The 18,684-nt window shown below is 38.2% G+C and overlaps 1 protein-coding gene across 9 annotated transcripts in view; it reads right to left on the minus strand.

The window, feature by feature from the left end:
- Positions 1–18,684, minus strand: part of LOC126336343 (trichohyalin) — a 415,368-nt gene that overhangs the window by 169,476 nt on the left and 227,208 nt on the right. For 5 of the 9 annotated variants that reach the window (XM_049999914.1, XM_049999913.1, XM_049999912.1 and 2 more), the window contains 2 exons: positions 14,239–14,329; positions 1,893–2,014 (listed from right to left, as the gene is read on the minus strand). In XM_049999914.1, the coding sequence (XP_049855871.1) occupies positions 1,893–2,014; positions 14,239–14,329 (213 nt within the window). Of the gene's footprint in view, positions 1–1,892; positions 2,015–14,238; positions 14,330–14,608; positions 15,546–18,684 lie in introns of all 9 variants that reach the window. The other 4 variants (XM_049999908.1, XM_049999907.1, XM_049999909.1 and 1 more) reach the window with 1 other exon arrangement.

The following is an 18,684-nucleotide window of genomic DNA, read 5'->3' on the forward strand; positions in this document are numbered from 1 at the left end:
TATGTATGCTATGATGTCATACACATGAAAATGTAATGGATGCAGCCAATATGTTATTGTCTTTGATGGTGTGGAAATCAATATGAATCTGCTGTCGTATTTGTGCAGTTCTAAAGCATCAACTGCAAACTGACCAGCACAGCAGCCCAAAATGGCATCAAGAAGGTGCTGACCTGCATGCCAATGGAAAGAGCAGGCAGCACCACCTCCAAGAAGACAGAGTTCAGCACCCCCTATGAATGCTGACTTAATGAGCCACCCATAGCTGGTCAGGCCTCAGTTCGGTCACAGACTTCAAGAGCATCAGTACTGAGTAACAGGGAGGTGATACTTAGCCTGCATACTACAGTAGTAATAGAGTGTAAAAGTAATTGCATATAGGAGGCACAGGAAGCACATTAAGCCACCTCATAATGAGAAGTTATGTTTCTCTCCTTTTTTAGAAATAAAGTGTTCTATTAATCTGCATATGTTATGTAGAGATCATTTTGGATTCCTGCCACCAGCAATTGCAACTTCTTTCCTCCCTTGTTTGTGTCAGTGCTGACTCCCCTAGTAGCTGACATAACAGTATTAGTATGCATGACAGTTGGGTGAACATTCAAGACTGGCTTTTTAAGCTAAAACTACCCTTAGTTTACTTTTTATCTCTGGTTGTATAGCTAAAAAGAAATATTAGTAAATATATAGACTAAATGGAAAAAAGGCCCCTTTCACTCAGTCATGTGCCTCACCTACAGTTAGGTATATGTGGACACACATTTCATCCACAGATTGATCTCCAAAGCTAGCCCTATAATACACTGCAGGTGACTGATGAGGGTTCGTCAAAGTAGACAATGGTAACAACGCCCATTAAACAAGACTTCAATTCATGCTCCGCATGTTAACCATTTCAAGTGTGTAACATGATGAATCAAAATTTGATGTTTCAATCAAGTTACAAGTGACAAAAATGACTACACATAATGTATTAACAATGCCTACCATAAAGATGTCACATTTAGTTGCTGACAGGCACAACTAAAAGGCACTTACCACATTAGCTTTTGGTCGCAGCCTTCATCATTATAAAAAGAAACATATGCACATATTCATTCACACACAAGAGCACACCTCATGCACACATGACCACCATCTCCAGCAGCTTGGACCAGCATTAATGTGTAACTGTCTTTTAGTTGTGCCTGTCTGCAACTTAATATGTCATCTCTACAGTAAGTAGCAATACATCTTTCCTGACTCTAACCTGGAGTTTCCACTATTTCATATTTAGTATGTGTGTGTGTGTGTGTGTGTGTGTGTGTGTGTGTGTGTGTGTGTGTGTGTGATTTCTAAATATTGGAAATGTTATTCTCTTAATATTTTATCTTGACATAACTTATTTTTTAATCTCTGGTGTTAAAAGACATAAGCAGGCTATTTCAATTTCATTTTTTAAAATTTTTAAACTTCCCTGTCAAACAGATCACAATCCTAATCCCTTCCACCCCATGACCACCACCACCACCACCAGCCCCTTGGGTGACATCTCCCACCAGCCCATTCAATGACATCTCTCACAACACAGACAGCATTTGATTATCTTGCCTGTGTTGTGCAAAATTTATTCTTCCAGCAGCATGCCCTTAAGTAAATATATATCAAATACTAATAATCATTGCTCTTATTATTTTCATTGTTTACAGTACCTAGCTGTCTCTTGTCACACAATTTTTCTACTTCCTTTCTGTGTATGAAACTGGATTTCAAACCATCAACTGCAGTGGTCATCCAGGAAGGAAACTGTATACTATAAGGATGAACTGATATATTCATGTAAGTCCAACAGACATTATGCACATGATAAGATCATATTGAAGCTATTAATAATAGGCACAGTATGAGCTCACCTGCTCATTGAGTTCAAGTAGCAACCGCAGCTCTGCTGGGTCCTCTTCATCTGATATACCCTCATCTTTTTCTATTGGAGGCTCTGGTGTCAATCGAGCAGGACCTGGACTGTTTCGGTGACCTTAAATCAAATTATATTTTCTCTCTGTACACAATACCAACATAATGACAATAGTGATAATGAGGAATTGCATTTACATTCATATTTACTTATCATTCATCAATAATGTGCATGATATAGATTTCATCACATAACAACACATAACAAATAACAACTATGTACATTTAGGCACCTATGTAAGTGAAAAGTATACACAATTAACAACATTGAAAACTGACTAAAGAAATCGAGAGTGGTAAAAAAATGTAACACAATACACATTAGTACCTGTACCAATGCATAGCTCCTATTTAACTAAAGTAAAGTATTAATACTCTGTTACATTAATTTTGCATATTGGTGTTAGGTGCTACCTTTCTTAGATTTTTTGAAGTAGGAGTCATGAATGTTACAACAAAAATGGAACTAACAGATTAAATTTAAAATTTCACTAATCTCAACAAAATCTGTTCAACAGGGATATGGTAGTGCATTAATGTCACAAATCCAGCTCATAAATGTAATTTCTAATATTACTGTTGAGCACATGCTGTATTTTGAAAAAAAGTTGGTTTTACTTTAAAAACAAGTTGTTTGTATGCTGTTTTCAGTTATAAAATTAATGTATCTTTACACTCCTTTTTTAGAAAGAATTGTTGAGTCTCAATTGACAAATAATCATGTACACCTTTGCCAATCGTATCTGGATTTCAAAATACTCTAACAAATGACTTATGTGGGCTGCATCAGGAACATATGTTAATAAAACTGAAGACCTCTGCAAACAAACTATTTAAAGAAATGAAAATTCTAACAACTTATACTTACACAGTTATCAGATGGACTGATTCTTCAGTGCTGTCTGATTGGCAGGCAGGGAGGTTCTGAGGCTGCTATGGTGGGGTAGCAGGTGTGTTGGAGGATGCACTTGTATGTCTGTCTGGACATTATGGATGAGTTTTGTGTGCTGGATGGTGCTGGACATGCTCTCATCATATTAACACCAACAAGGGGTCCCATGTTGCACTAAGTTGGTATTCTTCATCCCTATTGATCAGATTTTTGTAACTCCTTATTTCTATGAGTTCTTTATAATTGTGCCCCAATAGCCAATTGTTTGGCATAGCATCTTGGTGATCTGAAAGTCAAGGGTGTGGTCTTTCTTGAAACTACACTCTGCTATTGCTGACTTCTCTGTATGTCCCATTCATACATGCCTAATGTGCCCCTTGTAGTGTTACACACTACAGTGCTGTTTTTGCCCACTGTATTGTTGGTCACATTCACAGGTGATGCTGTATGTCCCAGACATGCTCAGTTTTAGTGAGTCTTCTGCAGAGTGAAGGTATCCTTTCGTCTTAGAAAGTTGTCAGAGGCCAGTTTATATGTCAGATTATTCAAGCAGCCTTACAATTTGAATAAGGGAGGTCACAAGTATGGAAGGAAAGCAAGTCTCTTGTCTTCTTCACCCTCTCCCCAGTTATCTGCATCTTTTCTCTTCTCAAATAATGCCCTACTAATCTGCAGTTCACTGTACCCAGTTCTGCAGAACACTTCATTCAGGTGCTGTAATTTGGCTGGGAGGCTTCCTTCATTACATATGATGTGCACCCCCATCTACCAGGGTGGTGCCACTGTGTGCCACTGCACTGGATGGTAGCAGCTTGTAGCATTGTGGAACAGGTCCGTGTGGGTCTCCTTCCTATATACTGCACAGTCCAGTGTACCATCTGCCTTCTTCTTTATCAGTATGTCCAAGAAAGGGAAACAACTGTAGAACGGGCAAACACAGAGATGTATTTCGAAATGCTATAAGGAGCACATTAGGCATGTATTAGAGGAGGACAGAGAGAAATCAGTGGTAGCATAGCATAATGTCAAGGGAAACCACATCTTTGAGTTTCAGGACATCAAAGTGCTAGACCAAGCAACCTGCTATTGGGACAGCATTATAAAGGAATCCACATAAATAAGGATTCATGAGAACCCTGTCAATAGGGATGAAGGATACCAACTTAGTATGGTGTGAAATCCCACATTATCAGCAATATGACAAGAGTGCATCCAGCACTGTCCAGCACGTGAGATGCATCAAGAATGTCCAGTTAGAGATGAGAGTGCAGCCTCTGGCACACTCGACACCCCACCACTGCAGCCTAACATTTCTCCCCACCTGTCAGCTGGACAGCTTGAAGCCACCAACAGGCAGCTGGAAGGGGGCACACTGCTAGTACAAATGTTGAAATACCTACAGTATCCCAACCACAGGCTTTGTTGACTTCGTAACAGTCTTGGCTGGAGATTTCATGACTTGCAATATCAGTGGAGAATTGTGGGACTCCCCTTGATAGGTCTGGGGTGCACTGCACAAAGGAAGCAGCTACTAGAGTAGCAGAGGACTTGTGGAGTGCATTTGGTTTTTTTGGGCTAGGTGGTAGTTTGAAGTATTCTGATGAACATATGGGAGTCGACATGCAGATAGAGAAAGTACACCACATTCAGAGCAAAGGCACTCAACTGTCTAGATTTTATCACTAAATTGTTGTCATATTCATAACAAAGTTCCAAAATTTACTGCTCTTCAGGATATTTGTCATGCTTAAATTATTCCGGGGACCAAGAGCTGGCTGAAACCCTTAGTAAAAAGCTCTGAAATATTTAGCGAGTCATGGAATAAATATCATACAGACAGATTAGATGCCCTATGAGAGACAATATTCATAGCAGTCGACAAATATATTGTGCCTCTACTGAGGTTGAATTTTAGTGTGATGAGGAAATTATGTGGACGCATATAACAGGTCTACGTGAAGTCAGGTTAATTGCTGGATGTTTTTACTAGCCACCTGATTCTTCTGTGACAGATTTAGAATCATTCAAAGAAACTCTATGCTCAGTAGCGCAGAAATAACCAGATAATGCAACATTAGGTGGAGATTACTTTAACGTGCAGACTATAGACTGGGGTGTAGTGTTAGCTGAAGAGCCAACACCGTGTTATGATTGGAGGCTGAAATGCACACGTTTTAGCTCACGCAGGCTGGCGTGAGGAGGGAAGAACTATACTGACATGAGGTCTGGAACATAACAAGGAATGAGAATTCAGAAAGCGGATGAAATTAGTTTGATACTTAACTTTAATCCATTAATGATGAATGTCACTCTTGATGGTACATGATTCACGATAGTGTCTGTTCAGAATTTATTCTAATTAATGAATATGGCGCCTTGCTAGGTCATAGCAAAGGATGTAGCTGAAGGCTATACTAAAGTATCGTCTCTGCAAATGAGAGCGTATGTAGACAGTGAACCATCACTAGCAAAGTTGGTTGTATAACTGGGGCGAGTGCTAGGGAGTCTCTCTAGACTACACCTGTCGTTTGGCGGCGCTCGGTCTGCAATCACTGATAGTGGCGACACACGGGTCCAATGTATACTAACGGACTGCGGCTGATTTAAAGGCTACCACCTAGCAAGTGTGGTGTCTGGCAGTGACACCACATGGGAAGTCTATGGATTCATTGCAGAAAGTATGGACATCCATTCTCATGAAGTACTGTGGGACACATTTTTGGAAAACTGTCTTGAGCAGCTAACTAAAAGCAGACACATAATGGAAATATCCCCCCATGAACCAAAGACCTTGCCATAGATGAGGAGGCTTGTGTGCCTCAGCGATACAGATAGCCGTACCGTACGACCAACCACAACGGAGCGGTATCTGTTGAGAGGCCAGACAAATGTGTAATTCCTGAAGAGGGGCAGTAATTGCAGGGGCAACAGTCTGGATGTTTGGCTGATCTAGCCTTGTAACATTAACCAAAATGGCCTTGCTGTGCTGGTACTGTGAACAGCTGAAAGCAAGGGGAAACTACAACTGTAACTTTTCCCGAGTGCATGCGGCTTTACTGTATGGCTACATGATGGTGGTGTCCTCTTGGTTAAAATATTCTGGAGGTAAAATAGTGCCCCATTCAGATCTGCAGGTGGTGACTACTCAGGAGGACGTCATTATCAGAAGAAAGAAAACTGGCATTCTGCATATCAAAGCATGGAATGTCAGATCCCTTAATAGGGCAGGTAGGTTACAGGGGTAGATTTAATAATGAATAAAAAATAGGAGTGTGGCTAAACTACTATGAACAGCATAGTGAACACATTATTGTAGCCAAGATAGACACGAAGCCCATACCTACCACAGTACTACAAATTTATATGTCAACTAGCTCTGCAGATGATGAGGAGATTGATGAGATGTATGATGATATAAAGGAAATTACTCAGATAGTGAAGGGAGACAAAAATTTAATAGTCATAGGTGACTGGAATTCGATAGTAGGAAAAGTAAGAGAAGGAAAAGTAGTAGGTGAATATGGAATAGGGGTACGCAATGAAAGAGGAAGCCAGTTGGTAGAATTTTGCACAGTGTATAACTTAATCAAAGCTAACACTTGGTTCAAGAATGGTGAAAGAAGGCTGTATACATGGAAGAGGCCTGGAGATACTGGAAGGTTTCAGATGTATTATATAATGGTAAGACAGAAATTTAGGAACCAGGTTTTAAATTGTAAGACATCTCCAGGGGCATATGTGGACTCTGACCACAATCTATTGGTTATGCACTGTAGATTAAAACTGAAGAAACTGCAAGAAGGTGGGAATTTAAGGAGATGGGACCTGGATAAACTGAAAAAACCAAAGGTTGTAGAGAGTTTCAGGGAGAGCACTAGAGAACGATTGACAAGAACGGAGGAAGGAAATATAGTAGAATAAGAATGAGTAGCTTTGAGAGGTGAAATAGTGAAGGCAGCAGAGGATCAAGTAGGTAAAAAGATGAGGCCTAGTAGAAATACTTGGGTAACAGAAGAGATTTGAATTTAATTGATGAAAGGAGAAAATATAAAACTGCAGTAAATGAAGCTGGCAAAAAGGGATACAAATGTCTCAGAAATGAGATCGACAGGAAGTGCAAAAGGGCTAAGCAGGGATGGCTAGAGGACAAGTATAAGGATGTAGAGGCATATATCACTAGGGGTAAGATAGACATTGCCTACAGGAAAATTAAAGAGACCTTTGGAGAAAAGAGAACCACTTGTATGAATATGAAGATCTCAGATGGAAACCCAGTTTTAAGCAAAGAAGGGATAGCAGAAAGCTGGAAGGAGTATATAGAGGGTCTATACAAGGGCAATGTACATGAGGACAATATTAAGGAAATGTAAGAGGACAAAGATGTAAACAAAATTGGAGATGTGATACTGTGTGAAGAGTTTTACAGAGTACTGAAAGACCTAAGTCAAAACATGGCCCTGGGAGTAGACAACAGTCCATTAGAACTACTGATAGCCCTGGGAGAGCCAGCCCTGACAAAATTCTACCGTCTGGTGAGCAAGATGTATGAGACAGGTAAAATACCCTCAGACGTGCAGAAGAATATAATAATTCCAATCTCAAAGAAAGCTATCATTGTAATAAGTCATGGCTGCAAAATACTGACACGAATTCTTTACAAACAAATGGAAAAACTGGTAGGAGCCAACCTCAGGAAAGATCAGTTTGGATTCCATAGAAATGTTGGAACACATAATACTGACCATACGACTTATCTTAGAAGATAGATTAAGGAAAGGCAAAACTTTTCTTCGAGAAACCTTTTGACAATGTTGTCTGAAATACTCACTTTCAAATTCTAAAACTGACAGGGGTAAAATACAGGGAGAGAAAGGCTATTTGGAATCTGTACGGAAACCAGATAGCAGTTATAAGAGTCAAGGGGCATGAAAGGGAAGCAGTGGTTGGGAAGGGAATGAGACAGGGTTGTACCCTATCCCTGATGTTATTCAATCTGTAAATTGAGCAAGTGGCAAAGGAGACAAAAGAAAAATTTGGAGTAGGAATTAAAATCCATGAAGAAGAAATAAAAACTTTGAGGTTTGCCGATGACATTATAATTCTGTAAGAGACAGCAAAGGACCTGAAAGAGCAGCTGAACAGAATGGACAGTGTCTTGAAAGGAGGATATAAGATGAACATCAATAAATGCAAAACAAGGCTAATGGAATGTAGTCAAATTAAATCGGGTGGTGCTGAGGGAATTAGATTAGGAAAGGAGATGCTTAAAGTAGTAGATGAGTTAAGCTATTTGGGGAGCAAAGTAACTGATGGTTGTCGAAGTAGAGAGGATATAAAATATAGACTGGCAATGGCAAGGAAAGCACTTCTGAAGAAGAGAAATTTGTTAACACTGAGTATAAATTTAAGTGTCAGGAAGTCTTTTCTGATAGTATTTGTATGGAGTGTAGTCATGTATGGAAGTGAAATATGGACGATAAATAGTTCAGACAAGAAGAGAATAGAAGCTTTCGAAATGTGGTGCTACAGAAGAATGCTGAAGATTAGATGGGTAGATCACATAACTGAATAGAATTGGGGAGAAGAGAAATTTGTGGCACAACTTGACTAGAAGAAGGGATCAGTTGGTAGGACATGTTCTGAGGCATCAAGGGATCACCAATTTAGTATTTGAGAGCACTGTGAAGGGAAAAAGCATAGAGGAAGACCAAGAGATGAATACACTTAGCAGATTCAGAAGGATGTAGGTTGCAGTAGGTACTGGGAGATGAAGAAACTTGCACAGGATAGAGTAGCATGGAGAGCTGCATCAAACCTGTCTCTGGACTCAGGACCACAACAGCGACAATGGAAATATTTTAGATCTCACAGCTACAAGCAGCCTCACCTTATCAACAGTGTTACTATAGAGACAAGGATTAGTAATCACGTGAATATAGTGATGATGGTTACTAAAGTTAATAAATCAATCAAGGAGGGTAGGACAGTATTTTTGCTAAAAGGAGCTGATAAGCAGTTTTTACCATTCCACTTAGACACTGAATGGGAATCATTTAGATTGAGGATGATGGATGCAGAGGAATTATGTGCAATGTCTAAATGGATTGTAAATCATGCCCTGGATAAGTATGTGTCACGTGGGTAGATTAATGAGAGGAAAGACCCACCATGGTTTAATAACAAAATTTGAAAAATGCTGAGAAAGCAAAGACTGTTGCACTCTTGATTCAAATGAGAATGCACAAATGGAAACAGGCAAAAGTTAGTAGAGCTTCCTGCACCTGTAAAACGATCGATACGTAAAGCATACAATAGCTAACATCAACATGCCAAATCAAAATATTTTGCTGAGAACCCATGAAAATTCTGGTCCTATGTAAAGTAACTAAGCAGGTCAAAGGCTTCTATCCAATCACTTATTCACCAGTCCAGTGTGGCAACAGAAGATAGCAAAAGGAAACCAGAAGTTTTAAATTTCACATTTAAGTAACAGGTCACATAGGAGGATTGTACAAACATACCACCTTTTTGCAATCACACAGACTCCCATATGCAGGATATAGTAATAGGCATCACTGGCATAAAGAAGCAACTGAAAGAGTTGAAAACAAATAAGTCACCAGGTCCAGATGGAATCCCAATTCAGTTTTACAAATTAGCATAGGCCCTTACTCAGCTTGCATTTATCATGACTCTCTTGTCCAGTGCAAAGTCCACAGTGACTGGAAGAAAGTGCACGTGAGTCCCTTACACAAGAAGGTTAAAGATTGAACCTGAAAAATTACAGACCAATATCCTTAACATTGGTTTGCTGCAGAATTCTTGAATATATTCTCAGTTCAAATATAATAAATTTCCTTGGGACAGAAAGGTTCTGTCAATGAATCAGCTAGGTTTTAGAAAGCTTCATTCATCCAGAGCACAGCTTGCCCTTCTCTACATGATATATAGCAATCTACAGATGAGGGCAATATGTAGATTCCATATTTGCAGATTTCTGAAAAGTATTTCCCACAGTGCTCAACTGTAAACTGTTAAATATGGAATAGGTCCCAATATGTGAGTGGCTCAAAGACTTCTTACGTAACAAAACCTGGTACACTGTCCTCAACAGCAAGTGTTCATCAGAAGCAAGGGTATCGCCAGGAGTACCCCATGGAAGTGTGATAGAACGCTACTATTTTCCATATATATAAATGATCTGGCAGACAGAGTGGGCAGCAATCTGTGCTTGTTTGCTGACAATGCTGTAGTGTATAGGGAGGTGTTGTTGTTTAGTGACTGTGGAGACATACAAGATCACATAGACAACATTTCTAGTTGGTGTGATGAATGGAAGCTAGCTCTAAACGTATAAAAATGTAAGTCAGTGCAGATGTGTAGGAAACAGGCCTGTAAGCTTTGAGTAAAACATTAGTAGTGTCCTGCTTGACACAGTCACATCGTTGAATTCAGAGGTAAGCTGCTAGGTTTGTTACCAGTAGGTTTGGTCAACCTGCAAGTATTATGTTGATGCTTCAGAAATTCAAATGGCAATTCTTAGTGGGAAGTTGATGTTCTTTTTGAGGAACACTATTAAGGAAATTTACAGAACTGGCATTTGAAGCTGACTGCAGAATGATTCTACTGCAGCTAATATACATTTTGCATAAGGGCACAAAGATAAGATGAGATAGAGAAATTAGGGCTCATACAGAGGCACACAGTCAGCCATTTTACCCTTGCTCTACTTGTGAGTGAGGTGGGAAAGGAAAGGACTAGACACACACCATATGATGGCTTGCAGAGTAGATGTGTAGATGTAGATGTAGATCTCAACACTTCACTGGAAGACATAAGAGATTCTTTTCTTCTTCATTATGTTGGTGACCAGGTCAGTCTCTCAGTTGACAGTTTGATTTGGGGGGCGAATCTTCCAGAACTGACATATTTTTATTTATTCCAATTGTTATGATTTTTCTTTCAGTTCTGAAGACCTGATATGTTCTTCCTTCATTTTTAAGTTGTAATAGGATGTCACAAGCATAAGTGACTTCTTCTAAGAGACTGTCAGTTTTCTAGTGTTGGATCTTAATGTTTGACAAGTGTATCCTATTACATGGTGACCAGATTGGAAATGGAGCTTTTTTCACTTTGTTGGTTCTATTTAGTCATGTTTCTTTCTCCCTTAGTTTTTCTTGATGATTTCTTCAATACATTTAAAGTGTAGAACTATCTCATTTTTTTTATTTTTGAAGCTATATAATGTAACTGGATAGATAAAAAGTATACTCAACCAAGTGGCAGCAGGAGAACATACATATCAAATTTATTGAAATTTGCAAACTTTTGGAGTCAATGACTCCTTCTCCTGGTAGAAGTGTTGAAGGTGAAGGACTGGTGAGGTTTAGGAAATGAGGAGCATTCAGAAAAGTTGTAAAAGAACCCTGAGTCAAGGGAGATTTACCAGGGAGAATGAGAAGGGAAGACTGATTGTTGGTGACTGCCGCCTGATCTTAATGTACATTGATCTCTTTGGTCTCAGCATTTCTTCTCAGTAACTTCCTTTTTTTCACTCCCTTTTAATTTTCTGTATCTTTTACTTTCTGACCTCTCTATTTTTTCCTGCCCTCCACTTCTACCACAAACAATGCACTTAAGGTTTTCTGCTCTTATTAATTCTTGCATCATGTATTGTCAGTAACCTCTGCTTTGATTGTTATACTATTTTCCAGTTTTAAGCTTTTTCAGATCTCATCTGGTGCAGTCTCCAACAATCGGTCTTTCCTTCTCATCCTGTTCAATAGGTCTCCCCTGATCCGGGGTTCTGAGTGTCCTTCTCAAACTCTCTCTATTTCCTAAACTTCACTGTCCTCTTCCTTGTTCCCTTTTCCTTCCCCTTCAATCCTTCTGCCAGAAGCCACTGGCTCCAAAAGCTTGCAAATTCACTGAACTTTTATATACAATTTCTCTTCCCATCACTTCGTGAGCAAAAGTTTTATCTAGCCAGTTACATTATATTTTCAAAAACTGATTATTTTCACTGATATATTAACCAGGGTTTGATTACAAAATGTCAACACAAATAACAAACTTGAGTGTAAAGGTCTAAATAATGTCAAGGCCAGCAAATTGAGCCAACTCTTCCTATCCATCAAATGTCTGCCAGACAGGGGACCTCTCTTCTGGAACTACGAACATTAAGCAACATAGTCAACTCCAGATTTGTGTACACTTTCGGTGCACTGTATCAGAAACCAAACTCATGATGAGCTCTATTAAATAGTTCCATGCTTGCCCCATTTGTAATGATCAATTACACAGTTGATGCTATGTGAAAGTAATGTGGTGAAATGAGACATATAACAGCGCAAGCAAGATGTGAGTTGCATATTAACAGGACCTTTGGTGAAGTGGTACATAAAACACTGGTGACAAATCCTACAATTACAGTGTCACTAGACGTAACCAAGAGAGCATTCTGAATATTTCCTGTACAAAACAGTTTCATCATGTGGTAGGCTGATACATTCTCATTTTAAGGGTTTCCTATTATTAATGTACTATGAAAAGTTATAGAAAAGGCTGAAAAAGATGTACATGTCACTTACATCTGATGCTGAGATGCACCAACCTGAACCTACCCTTTCTCCTCCCTGAGGAAAGGACTAAAAGCTCCAAAAATTAAGATAGTTTTTCTACTTTTATATATGTCTTTAGGCAATATACATGGAATTTCTCCTTCTGAAGGTCAGTAATGGCCAGCCATTCTGTCTTCTTTTAATTTCTCTGTTGTCTCAAATGAATTTTCCTTTTGACAGAAGTACAAAAATAATTCAGCACTCACTTTAAAATTGAACCCTTAGTGGCAAGGATAGCACACTGAGCAGAGTCATGCCCATTTTATATCACATACAAGCAAATACAAAGAAAACTCAGATGCCAGTAGGAATTGAATGCCCACATTACTGGAACAAATACTCAGGCTTTTAGGTCACAAAAAAATAAAATAGAAGTAAAAAAATTACTCACTAAAGACATTAAATAGATATGCATTGGATCACTTATGTAAAAGAGCCTAATTTTTCTACTTAACTTTCTCATTGCTATCTATTCTATCTGGAATATTTTACACACACACACTGGAAGCCAGTCTTCAAGAATGACAAGCAAGCAGTTAAGTAAGCTCTTATCTTCTTTTGCAAATGCAGTCAAGCACTTTTATGTACAAGTAAGTAGATGAAAACTTTCCAAGACATCAACTGCTGTCACAGGTTATCTAAACGAAACTAATCTTGCCAGTAATATACAGGAGTAATGTGTCTATCAAGAATTGTGTTGCTAACACAATAGGCTTGCATGCTACAAATGATATTTATATGCAAAATTCATAATCTACTAATTCTATGATCAACAACATACCAATGTCATTTTAAATAAATAAATATTACTTTTCTCAGAAAGTTTGCTGGTCATCCCATTTTACCTTTCAGGTAGTTATTTGCTAATAAGCATAAGCTGCTGATTTTGTAAGCTATGTGAAAAATTAAATTACATGTGTACATAAATTATAGAATATTATGTAGTATAACCTACAGCACTGAAATTAAAAACCTTAAGGCTCCATCATGGAATGCTCTATCATTTTTAGAGTTGTCTGTCTCATTCTACATAGTTTCTACTTTGTGGATAACATGCTACAGCTGTTACCTTCACAAATGATTTAATGTCATTATGAGGCAGCATGGAATTTGAAACTAGCAAATGAGTTGCCATATTATTGTTAGCATTGGTAGAAAACAATGGCAAGTTTATATCTCATTCAACAGTTATAGTTTCTGGTTTGTGGACTACTTGTTAAAAGTGTGATCTTGTAATTGCACTATTACATCATAAAAGCAGCATGTATTTGAAACTAGCAAATGAGTTGTCATACTATCATTAAGCAAGGGTAGCAAAAAATTGCATGTTTATTATAAGGCACACACTTTAACTGCATTTCCTGTGAGCATGATTATGACTTAATTAGTAGGAGTGAGGAACTATGGGATATTTGTTGAACAGGATAAAATATTAGATATCCCATAAGCAGAAAGCCACAAATTAAAGCACACAGTAAATTTTACAGTTAAAGGTAATAGACAGTCATGAATAATGTCTCAGTTCATATAAATAACACAAGACTTCATGAAATCACAAAAGTCTTATAAGAATAGTACTAATTAATGCAGCCGTAGAAAATGGTCACGGCTCAGAAAGAACATAAAGCATTCAATGCAATGCAATAAATTTGTGGGATCATAAATCAGAAAACAGGCTTTTGTAAGAAGTGTCAGAGGAAAAAGCAAGAACTACTATTACAAATGATGAATTAGGTTTCCAACCCTCAGGCATTTTGATAAGATAAAACATACTTCTGGCCTTTGTAGCCATTTTCTTCAGCTGCAACACCAGCGATTCATTATCATCCTCGACCCTAGCTGACTTCTTGCGCAATCTTTGAGCCTGAAAAGAAGGATTTCAGTGATTTACAGTCTAGAACTTACAACTAAGAGCAATATTATCTGGAAACACACAGTCAGTAAATATCAAGTGCTGGAAAATTGGTTCTATTCTTATTGTTTTTCAGATATGTGAAATATTACTGTGTGGTTTCAGAGAACTGCTTCATCAGAAATGTTTTAATTTCCTTGTGTAGAACATAAAAAATTGTACAAAAAACAAGTGTAAGCACCACAAGAAAATTAAAACTTTTCTTTGAACAAATACACACTGTCTTCATACCTAAAGGTGCCATCAGCACTGACATGGGTGAACAAGATGACAGAAGTGCTCCATGTGGATACATTGTAGACAGGGAAAACTGCATCTGTCGCATAGCAATAACATTTTGACGAAGTGCAGGTGCTCTGCTTGTTTCATCAACAAATTCATCATGTATAACCTGGACACCAACAGATGTAGTGTCTTTTACATTTTCCCCTGCACTGTCATTCATTGGCGTTCTACTTTCTGTCAATGTTTCTGCTGCATCTAGATATTCATCTGAATTTGATTTGTTGTCAACAAATGATCCAGTGTAAATGTTTTCTACACTGTCTAAGAATCTCACATCATTTTCACTAATGGCCTGCACATTCAATGGTGCATCAATGTAGGCTGTAAAATCAGTCTGCACTTCTTTTATGTCTGAGATAGAGTGAACTGCATAACACTGAGTTTCTCTTGTTTCAGCACTGTGTATATAATCTGTCTGTGAACACTGACTTACAGACGATGAGTCAGTCTGTGTTTCAACTTCAAAATTTCTTTGTGCAGATGTCTGCGTCTCTTCATTCACTGTCCCAAAGTGCAAAGTCTGTGTTGATGACACTTGATACTCTATTTCTGGAAGAGATACCTGAACTGACCTCGTAGTACAGTTGCTTACATTCAGTGTCTGTGTTCCCATGTCAGATTTTTCAACTGATTTTGACAGAGAAGGCATTGCTGTATGTGATTTAAATGCAGACTGGATGACCACTGGGCGAGCCAGTGAACTGATTTGTAGTGGATCTTCACTGGATTGCAATCCAAATGATGAATGGAGCACTTCCTTGGGAACAGGTGTTTCATGATGACTCAGGCCAGAAAGCTTCGACAACAATTCAGAGTGCACATCCGAGGGAAGTGCTTCTGTGATATCTCGTAATATCATTTTTGACCGTCCTCTTCTCTGCAGCTAAGACAATATTAAAAATCGTCTATTACAGATCAGATAAAATCAGCCTTATTTCTTTTACTTTAAAAATATAAATGATGTACATAGTATAGCAAAACACTGACTAACTATTGGAAAAAATGTTTCTGTCCCAAAAATATTCTCTGAAATTTATAAAAAAAAGTCCCTGATAATTTAAATACTATTTGTCATTGCATAAACAGTAAAAGTAAGTAGCTTTAAACTTCAAAAAAATTAAAAGCAAATACACATGAACAGAAATTAAAATAGGCACTGTACATGAAATGAAAAAAGAGCCACAAAAAGTTTATTATAACAAGAATAATAAAAAAATTATTAACAGCACGAAAACTTTGTACATCCCTCAAAGTAGACTTTTATGCCCCTCTCCTTCACTATTCTGACCTAACACAACAATTATTTCCTTTGTATTCTGGAATCAGTATAGACTGAGGTCGTGTACTTGTTTTTATCATCAGTGAAGTGGGGTCCCAATCCTCATCTGGCCTTCTAGATTGAGGTTTTTAATGTCTTACCTAAATAGGATGTCTTCTATTCAGTTTCCTTTCCTGTTCTGGTACAAAATGAGTTCAAAAGCTTGTTTCAACGTAATTTGTTCTGAGCAGTATCTTGCTGTCTTTATTTAAAGACAAAGTTCTCTGCTTATTTTGTCTTGTCTGGTGTAATTATTTTCTGGGGAAATGCACACATAGTAAATAAAGTATTTATTCAAAATAAGTCAACAACAGGGATGCTGTGTAAGGTAAATAACCAAATGTCTTACAGAGGCCTCTTTAAGGATCTTGTATTTCTTACATTCACTTCTTCGTGTATTTACTTCTTAATGGTTTTTGATTATGATAATAAACATCTGTTACAGCTGACCTACAATTTGGCCATTCACAATATAAGACATAAGACCAATTTTCATCTAGGCTTTGCTCTTTGTTTATGCTTCAGATGTAGTTATGTACTGCAGTGAAAACTTACGCAACAAGCTCCCATTTAACATGCAGCAAGAAACTGAGAATTCCTACCAATTCAAACATACCTTGTTAGCTACCAATTGAAACAGCTCACTAGCTACCTTTCTACAAGTTATCCAATTATCTAGACACAAGAAGGAAACTCTTTTTAGCTACATGTCATTTTACAGTGTTCATTGCAAAGTCAGATGTGAAGTAGCAGTATGTTCTATCCAGGCCTGTGTTGTTACTGGTGTAGGTAACTATTTACTTTGAAAAAATCAACATAAACAAGGGATTCTTAAGCAATTGATAGAAGATAAACAGCAACTATTTAATTACAACTCCACAGATGATGTGACTGCACAAAAACATACCAGTAAATGGTTCACAATATGTTACCAAGCAGTTACCATTGACTTGGTATCTGTATTGCCACACAATCTAATTTTTGTCACTTTCTCAAACACAGCTCCATATTGTTTTATTTTGAAAGTTTAAGAGAATCATACAGAAGAATCAGTGTGGAAGGAAGTGGGAAACTGAAATACTGATGAATGATGTGATGCATTAGAAATACATTAAGGATGTGGATACTGTAATAAAGTATATCATGGCAAGCAGTTTAGTTGAAGAGGATGGACATCTCTAAACTGGGTAGAAGAGGAATGGAAACTTTAAAAAGGGCAATTACAGATATTGGACAGTCAGTCACAGATAATAGAAAGGTAACGCCAAAGGAACCCTGGATAACAGAAGAAATACTTCAATTGAACAGCAAAAGATGGTAGTACAAAAATGTCAAGGAAAAGGCAGGAATACAACAATGTAAATCACTTAGGGATGAAGGAAATAAGAAGTGCAGGGCAGCCAAAATGAAATGAATGCAGAAAAAATGCAAATACATTGAAAAATAAAAATAAAATGATCTCAGAAAGACTGACTCAGCACTTATAAAACTCAAAACAACCTTCTGTGAAATTAAAAACAATGTTGGTAAGATTTAAAATGTATTACACTTAAGGCCTGTATGAGGGGAGAACTTGTCTGGTGACTTGCAGAAGAAGAAATTGAGGTCAATATGGATGATGTAGGGGATTCCGTGTAATGCTTCAAGTGGGACATTACTGCGGGATAAAACTTCTACGCGATAACATATTAATATAATGAAAGATGGTTTTATTACTGCGTGGTTAAAGAGTGATTCAGCTCATTTAATGTAAGTTTGTTTTATTGTTGTTTAACTAAACTAAAATTAAACTGTGAAGTTGCCCACACATGTTTACCTTGGTAGCATAAAGACGGCTGTTGCTTGCATATGTATGAGTAGTATGCTGAGCACTTGCTCATGCAATAAAAAACGGACATGCTCTCAAGGATTAAAAAAGCCGTAAGGCAGGGATGCAGTCTTTCACCCTTACTCTTCAACATTTACATTGAAGAAGCAATGATGGAAATAAAAAAAGGTTCATCCCATGTAGGCTTTCACGGCCGGCGTCTTCATCAGTAAACACTTCCGGGCTAAATTGCCGTGGTTAATCTGTAGAACTCCTTCTCCCTGACATTTCGTTCTCAACTACGGAGAACATCTTCCGAGGTGAGTCGTCACGCGTGTTCAGACATGTATATAAGCGAGCGATCGCCGCGCAGCGGCTAAGTCACGCTGCTGCTGCTGCACAGGCAACTGCATTGAACGCTGCCAAGATGCCTTACAGAAGATATCACTGCCGTTCTAAACAAACAGTCTACAAGACCATCGAGAACATCGAATTTGCTACAACAGCTGGAGACAAGAAGAACCGTATTCCAGTTAAGTCCATCGCTGCACATGCTCTGCTGGATGGTCCTGCTGTTTTCGTCAGTTGAGTCGTCGACTCACCTCGCAAGATGTTATCCGTAGCTGAGAACGAAACGTCAGGGAGAAGGAGTTCTACAGATCGCCCACGGCAATTTAGCCCGGAAGTGTGTACTGATGAAAAAGAAAGGTTCATCAGTGGGACTAAAATTCAGGGTGAAAGGACATAGTGATAAGATTAGCTGGTGACTTTGCTATCCTCAGTAAAAGCTAAGAGGAATTACAGGATCTGTTGAATGGAGTGAACAGTCCAATAAGTACAGACTACGGATTGAGAATAAACTGGAAAAAGACAAATGTAATGAGAAGTAGTAGAAGA

This window comes from Schistocerca gregaria, chromosome 2 (assembly GCF_023897955.1).
Source record: "Schistocerca gregaria isolate iqSchGreg1 chromosome 2, iqSchGreg1.2, whole genome shotgun sequence".
Taxonomy (NCBI): domain Eukaryota; kingdom Metazoa; phylum Arthropoda; class Insecta; order Orthoptera; family Acrididae; genus Schistocerca; species Schistocerca gregaria.